Genomic DNA, 7,671 nt, shown 5'->3' with positions numbered 1-7,671 from the left:
CATCACAAAACTGTGTTGGGCTGATGCATAAAGAGGAGCCTGGACACAGAGCTGAAGGGCTGCTGCAGGGGGGGTTGGTGGGGGGCTGAGTAAATGTCTCGACAGGTGGAGGTGATTGAATTGAGCGCACATTTTCTGGAACACTGGTAGAGACAGTGTTTGCAGCATCTAGAAGATAGATAAGAGTGATACATTTCATAGCAAACCAACAGGAAAGTGTCAAAATGTTATGCTACTGTATAAGAAACAGCAAAGTGGGCTTTCTGCAAAGGACTTTTACATTCATTAAAGCTTCGAGTGAACACTCACCACATCCTACTTCATCCGATCCGTCCCGGCAGTCTCTCTCTCCGTCACAGACGTGGCCGAAGAGGACACACTCTGTCCCGTCTCCACACAGTTTGGTGCCGATGCGACACTTCAGGACGTTTGCTCTAGCTGCAGGAGGGGTAGCGTTCGGACAGTTGAGCTCATCGGAGCCGTCGTTGCATTGCGAGCGGCCGTCACAAACCAGACTCTGCGAGACGCAGCTCCGGCGGTCGTTACAGCGGAAGTCGCCTGAGCAGAAAACAAATGAAGCCCTCTTAGGCTGCAGGACACATTCTAAACAAAAAAACTTCCTGCAAACATTGGTAAACAGGGAAATGTATATATAAGCAAACTCCTTACTTCTAGAGGGACACCTTTGCACACAGTTCTTTTCATCAAAGCCATCAGGACAGTCTTTGAGCCCGTTGCAGAACTGACTCGGAAGAATGCAGAGCTGAACAGCAGAATTGGGACAGAGCACAGCGGGGCTGCTGCAGGCCGGCGCGACTGGAGCAGGAGGTTTGAGTGGTTCTGAAAATATCCAATTAGTTAAATTAAATAAAGGGATATTTCATAAAAACTAAAATAGAATGCGTCAGTAAGTCAAACTGCATATTTCAGATAACATCCTAGGAAACTCACCACATCCCTGTTCATCAGATCCGTCCTGACAGTCCTTCTCCCCGTCACACACGTGGCTGTATAAAACACACTCAGTCCCGTCTTCACACAGCTTGGAGCCCGTGCGGCACTTCAGAGTGTTTAACAGAACTCCAACTGAAGCTACGGTCGGACAGTTGACCTCGTCTGAGCCATCATGACAATGAGAACGACCGTCACAGACGAGAACCCTGGGGACACAACTCCTACTGTCCTTGCACTTGAACTCGTCTAAGATTGGAAATGGAGGCAGAAAAGAAAGGGTTGCATATTGAAAGAGGTGCTTTGCCATTTTCAAGAAACAATAAAAAGTGATATAGATCAATCAATGTTTATTTATATAGCCCAATATCACATTTGTCTCAGTGGACTTCACAGTTTGTACAGAATATCAGTATGACAATACGACACCCTCTGTCCTTAGACCCTCACATCGTACAAGGAAAGACTTCCAGAGAAAACCCACAGTTTAAAGGGGAAAATGGGAGAAACCTCAAGGAGAGCAAAAGAGGAGGGATCCCTCTCCCAGGACGGACAGACGTGCAATAGACGCCGTGATAGATACTTCACCTTTAGATGGGCATGTGGTTACACAACCATCCTCGTCGTCTCCATCAGGGCAGTCCTTTTTCCCGTCACACAACTGGGCTTGTGAGAGGCAGATTGATGTGTGTCGGCACAGCACATAGGGTTCAGCGCAAACTGGAGTATCTGGCACTTATAATTGGAATATGAAAAAAATGAGGAGGTAAGTCAGGGTAAAAATCTGTCGCTTTCATACACATGGCTGTAAACTGGTCATTTGCACTTGTGAGTCACTACAAGCTAAAAAACTAACTGTAAACAAACTGAGATCTTTTTTTATTTCTTCTTTAAAAACATTAACTTGTTCTGACCTGGGCGGACGTTCTTCAGTGCAAGGATGACACTGAACACACGCCCTTTCACAGGCATGTCCTGGATGGCGCTCCCGTCACGCCGGTCCCACAGAGTCAGGACATTTCCCGAATGGGACAGCAGGAAGGGCTCAAAGGCAGATATGACTGAGCCGGAAATGTTCCATCTCCTGCCAGCTTTGTGGCTTTTCGCCTGCAGCAAACTCATCATGGTCAAACCTGTAAGAAGGGGAAACCAAAACTGTTTTGCAACTGAATGAAAGACTTTGAACACAGTCATCTCTTATTGTTGCAGCACAAAATCACATGTACTTTTGTATTGCTTTAAGCTAAGTGTTGAGACACAGCTGGTGAAACATTTGACTTCAGACAGACCTGCCCTTTTTGAGTTCCAGAGCAGGCTGTTAGCCCTGAGGTCGAAGGCGATGTTCCCCTGGACTTCGTCTGCCAACTGCAGCAGCTCTTTGGCACTTCCTCCCGCCATGCTCATGGTGAGGATTCGGTCTTCCTCCAACCAGATGATGCCCCCCCTCAGCCAGTCCAGATACAGGTCTCTGATCTTCTTGGTCGTACGGTACAGCTGCTGCAGGTTCCGGCTGTCGGCTGTGGAGGTGCCGATGCTGTTTTGGTCACATGACACCCAATAGAGGTTCCCTTTCCTCTGGTCTATTCTAATCAAACAAACTAAAGAGAAAAATAAGTGAGTCAATGGAAAGTGTACAGAAAGCTGTAAGAAGACAAAGTAGACAATTGTTCACATCAAATAATTTAATTCACTACAAAGTATAACTTAAAGACTTATTTAATCAATTATCTTAAACCCATGAATCATATAAACTACAGATCAAGTTGGAACAAGGAAATTGGTGGTGTTAATGAATGCTAAAGGACTAAAAAGTGCTTTATCTAAATGCATTAATGCTATTAATTTTTTTCGATTCACAGGGATTAGTGATATTTAGTTGCTCCTAGTACTAGGATGCGTTAAATGCAGAGAACACATCTCACTGTGTGTGCTCTGCATGTGTGACCATTAAAGGGGGTTTCATCCCTCCAATTCTATCACATAAAATACCTTGTCTGCATGAAAAACTTGAAACTCATAGCATTACCTGGCAGAGGTGTCGGGACCACCTCAGTTTTGACCTGGGTCAGACTGGTGCGTTGGATATGGCCGGTTTGGTTGGCCCAGTAGAGCCAGTCTCTGTACCAGTCCAGGTCAAAGGACAGGATCCCGTCGCCAGTGCTTAACAGCTGGGTTTGATCGTAATCTTTCCCTCTGATCTCCAGCAGGTTGATGTCAATGTTGGTGGCATAAACAAACCTTGGGTCTGTGGCAGAAAAAAAAATTGTTTAACGTTCCCCTTGTGCTTATTACTACTTAGAGACGGACAAGAGAAAACAGATTGGATAAAATATTTTTTTACCCGTCTTCAACCAAAAATAGGCAGAGATCCAAAATAAAGTTTTGTTAAACTTACATTGACATGTCCCATCAGGCAACAGCATTTTGGCGTTCGGACAGGCACAGGTGAATCCCACCGGGTTTCTTTTAGTTAGCTGGCAGAGCTGACACAGAGTATTTGCACATGCAGTAGAACCTGAATGATGTAAAAAAAAAGAAAAATAGTTTAAAAAAAAACAAACAGGACATTTTGAAATGAAAGTAATATTCTCAGATGAGGAAGAAACAACTATGGTGCGAAAAAAAATCCGCTGTTTATGTCATTTAAAACCCATCAAGTATAAATCAATCAACAATGCTCGGGACAAAACATACAAATATGACAACTGTATTGTTTGTTTTGAAACAAAAATGAATCTTAACATGGTGCCTAAGAAGAGCATAAACTAAAGTCATAGCCAATTCAGAGAAATAAATACTCCAATCAACAAGTATATTGCATTAGAATTAAATATCTTGTTTCCATAAGTACCTTGAGGCTGCTGTAGCTCATGGTAAACGGCTAGTGTCGGCAGTGCCGCTTTCAAAAGAAATTTCTTCTGGTTTGGCTGCGTCTGTGGGACCTGCCACAGTCCTATCTCATCGACCCAGTAGAAGGAGCTCTCAAACACAGCGAGGCCGAGAGCCGCCCTCCTGCTGAACAGGCCTGTGAAGGAGAAGTGGCCGGTCCCGTCCATCTTCACCGTCTCTATGGACTGAATGAAACTAGTTATTGTTCACTGCATGTTAAGCATAAACATCAAATGGTTTACAAAATTATTCTGTAGTGATAAACAAACTTTGTTTTAAAAAGAATGGTATTATACTCTCTTCTCATCATGAATGAGTACACAGGGCCGCCCCTCCCTACACGCCGATCATCAGACTGCGTGGGGTCTCACCTCGGGGAGGGGGCCCTCACCTCGCAGAGGGGGCATCATCTTGCGGAGGAAGCCTCAACTGAGCGCACCTTTATGCGCCGCCTTAATTTAAATTATATTTTATTCAGCCGTTTCAGTTTCCTGCTATTTTGCATGCTCAGTATCATAACTCTGTACATTTAAAACATTACAATGCATTTAAACTCCACCACTGTGTATATCCGTTTCTCACCTTCTTAACATGCTGCTGTGACAAAAAATTAATCCTAAATTGGGATCAATAAAGTACACCTAATCTCATCTCACCTTCTTGAAGTTGCTGATCCAGAACAGCCTCCTGGCAGCGACGTCTGCAGTGAGGCTGTGGGCCGCCTGAGCAGTGAGCACCGCCAGAGTGTTTCCATCGGACCCGTCCATCCACGACCTCTCTATCGTCACTCTTTCCCCCGGGCCAGAACTGAACCAGAACATCAGGCTGCGAGACAGAGCAGAGAATTTAAAAAAGCACAGTCAGTGTATTATTTTTTTGTTTAATTTACCATGGCTGGTTTTGAATGTTTGCTGTGAGTATAGGATTCAACAAGTCATTCCAATACTTCTGCAACAGTTTACTCAATTATCCATGTTGAATACTGTATAAAAGCAGATTTACCAATTCACTGAGACCAGGGTTATCACTAAATAACATTTAAATATGTCAAATAATATTATGTTTCATCCTATGTAGCAGATAGAGAGAATTAAAGTAGCATGCCTCTCCACAGGTACGAGCACCAAATCTGATGGTTTGTTGTGTTTGCTCAGCAGTGTAGTGAAACTTCTCCCATCAGCTGACTGCATGTAGATTGACTCTGTCTTCTGATTGGACCAGAACAGGTTTCCATTCAGCCAATCGCAAGCTAGACCCGTGATTCCAGGCTCACCTGTTGATGAATAAATCAGACGTCTAATAAGACATTTTTGTTTAGAAATGCCACTATTACCTTCTGCATTCAGCGTTGAGATTTAAATGTGGACCCTGATGGATTCCACAAAGGGTAACACAGTTGGGGGGGGGTTTCAGGACTTTAAAAAAACTAATTCAGACCAAAACAAGGGGGGAAAAAAACCCATTGTTGAATCGGTCAAAAGTTGTGAAAACACATTGTTTCAACTCCATTGGATTTTTCAAAAGGAAAAGATGCAACATATTTTACATTATGTGTTAAAGCCAAGCTAACCAGTGTGGTGAACATCTACCTAGTTAACATTACCATTTTCTCTTGACTCAGTAACTTCATACAACATATATAAAATACATGTCACTATTCTAATTCAAAACCAGTTGTTATTGCCATAATACCTCTAAAGACACAAAAAAAGAGCAACCACATCTTGGATCAACTCACCAGTAAATGTTGTCCAGCTCTGCCGTCCATTACTTTTGTAAATGCTGCCACGGTTGTCGGCCCAGTAGTACAAGCCTCGGGAAACGTCGAAAGTCAAAGCCACTGGGTCAAGAACTGGAGTGTGGATAACTTTAAACTGTTGAGACGTCACATTTAACAGCCCCATAGAGCTCCTCTGCACTATCAGCAGTCTGGTAGCGTTACCTGGACAAAGGTATTGATTCAGTTAGTGGGAATATTTGGATTGTAGTAAGTTTCACCTCCTGCTCATTAAACATCCATCAACTACTAAGGTGAGGGATTAGTTTACTGCCTATATTCAGACAGAAAAAAAAACCTTGATGCAAACGCAATATTTCACAATTGCATCATCCTTTTATTAACAACATTTGAGGAGACATCCCGGTAAAACCATCTCAACTGCTTGCATCTGAAGTCGCGTTTGATCCTTTTGAACGTTTGATACCTTTTGTTATTCGTAAATGCTCAGGCACATCAAAGAGACCTATTAGTACGTCAATTATCTTTTAACCAAGTTCAGTTCATGATGCTTCTTGTTTGGGTTTGATCTTTTTCAGAGGATGAAACTAAATCCAGAGTAGGTGAATCACATAACACAATTAGGCTGATGACTAGCTCAGTAACACTTAGCAGCTTGGTACTTGCTTGCTGGTTGATGTGTATGGTCTTGTGTGATCTCTGGCTCTAGAAAAGGCTTAGTTGGCACCAAAGGATGATTGTATGCATCTTTAGATTTGTACAAACAAGGAAAAGCTTTGTCTCCTTACCTGTAGCTAAACATGCGGTGCCTCCATATAGTTTGAATCCTTCTCTGCACTGGCAATAGTATGAGCCGACAGTGTTAGCACAGTGATGCATACAGAGGGCGAATGGGGGGGCGCATTCATCCAAATCTGAGGGGAAAAAAAGAGGGTTATAGCTTGAAATACATGAAGTATCAAAACATATCTAGCAACAGATGATTACAAAGCTGCAAAAAGACACTTCTTAAAACATTCCAGTATGCAAAGAAAGGGGTTAAGGGACCAAGGATGATCCTGCAAAAGGCAGGCTCCTACATCTATATTTGTTCAGTTCGCTTTGATTATTTAAAGCCAAACACACCTTCACAGACTGCTCCATTGGAAGAGAGCTTATATCCAGCGGGACAGGTACACAAAGCTCCCCAGGGCTCATCGACACACACGTGGCTGCAGCCGCCGTTGTTCGTAGAGCAAATACGACCTGCAGGAGCATTACAGAAATCCATGAACCAGGAGCATGTCAGAAACATTATGTTGACATTGATTACCAACAGTTGTGAGTGGTTTGTATTTGCAATTGCCATCATTGGAAGACCTCATTGTTCAAGTCAATTTGTCTCAAACCTACCGCAGGTTATGGGCTCATCACTGGCGTCTGCGCAGTGAAACGTCCCATCACAACGCTCGTCTGAACTCAGACACATCCCATCAGGACACCGTATGCCATCCTCACCACACAGTCCTGGGGAACAGACCATCAATACTTCAACATTGAACTCTTTCTCATATCTAGCCTGAGTTAGGGGCCCATTTGGTTGTGTTTGACATCTTTTGACACAACTTTGATACTATTAACACATAATATCCATTTTCTGGACATGTCACATTTGATCAGCATGTTCAGCACACTAACTTTACTGATTTTGTAGTCATCACATATCAAAACTGTTCAATGTTTGGGTGAACTGATTCCATAGTGCCCTACTTTCCCACAGTCTGACATTTCGGGAAGCAAGGCAATCAACGTGGATGTACTATAAGATTAAAATCCTCCATATTCCTCACCACAGTCCTCCTCATCAGAATTGTCCTGGCAGTCATTCAGTCCATTGCAGCGCAGCTCCTTGGGGATACAGATGTGGTTTCGACAGGTCCAGTCAGAATCCAAGCAGCCCTGTGTCACTGCACAGTTCTCCTCATCAGAGCCGGTGGGACACTGCTTTGTACCGTCACAGCGAGCTGAGGCGTCAACGCAGCCGACAGAGTCAACACAAGGGAACTGTCCGGGGGGGCATCTAGGAGAGCCAGAAATTGCTAGATGGGGGGGGG

The 7,671-nt window shown here is 43.7% G+C and overlaps 1 protein-coding gene across 1 annotated transcript in view; it reads right to left on the bottom strand.

Annotated features, from left to right (window-relative positions):
- Positions 1-6: 6 nt before the first annotated feature.
- LOC104958604 (low-density lipoprotein receptor-like) overlaps positions 7-7,671 on the bottom strand; it is a gene marked incomplete at its 3' end in the record, with an annotated part of 8,921 nt that continues 1,256 nt past the window's right edge. The window contains exons 3-19 of the mRNA XM_010786347.1: positions 7,408-7,656; positions 6,971-7,084; positions 6,704-6,823; positions 6,367-6,492; positions 5,579-5,782; positions 4,945-5,113; positions 4,497-4,665; positions 3,803-4,025; positions 3,347-3,466; positions 2,978-3,196; positions 2,241-2,549; positions 1,866-2,084; positions 1,540-1,686; positions 952-1,200; positions 670-840; positions 310-558; positions 7-168 (exon numbers count right to left, since the gene is read on the bottom strand). Coding sequence (XP_010784649.1) covers positions 7-168; positions 310-558; positions 670-840; positions 952-1,200; positions 1,540-1,686; positions 1,866-2,084; positions 2,241-2,549; positions 2,978-3,196; positions 3,347-3,466; positions 3,803-4,025; positions 4,497-4,665; positions 4,945-5,113; positions 5,579-5,782; positions 6,367-6,492; positions 6,704-6,823; positions 6,971-7,084; positions 7,408-7,656 — 3,219 coding nt within the window. The remainder of the gene's footprint in view (positions 169-309; positions 559-669; positions 841-951; positions 1,201-1,539; positions 1,687-1,865; positions 2,085-2,240; positions 2,550-2,977; positions 3,197-3,346; positions 3,467-3,802; positions 4,026-4,496; positions 4,666-4,944; positions 5,114-5,578; positions 5,783-6,366; positions 6,493-6,703; positions 6,824-6,970; positions 7,085-7,407; positions 7,657-7,671) is intronic.

The sequence above is a fragment of the Notothenia coriiceps genome, unplaced genomic scaffold (assembly GCF_000735185.1).
Source record: "Notothenia coriiceps isolate Sejong01 unplaced genomic scaffold, NC01 NC01_scaffold00029148, whole genome shotgun sequence".
Classification (NCBI taxonomy): domain Eukaryota; kingdom Metazoa; phylum Chordata; class Actinopteri; order Perciformes; family Nototheniidae; genus Notothenia; species Notothenia coriiceps.
Note: the sequence above shows the minus strand (reverse complement) of the source record. Positions and strands in the feature narration are given on the sequence as shown.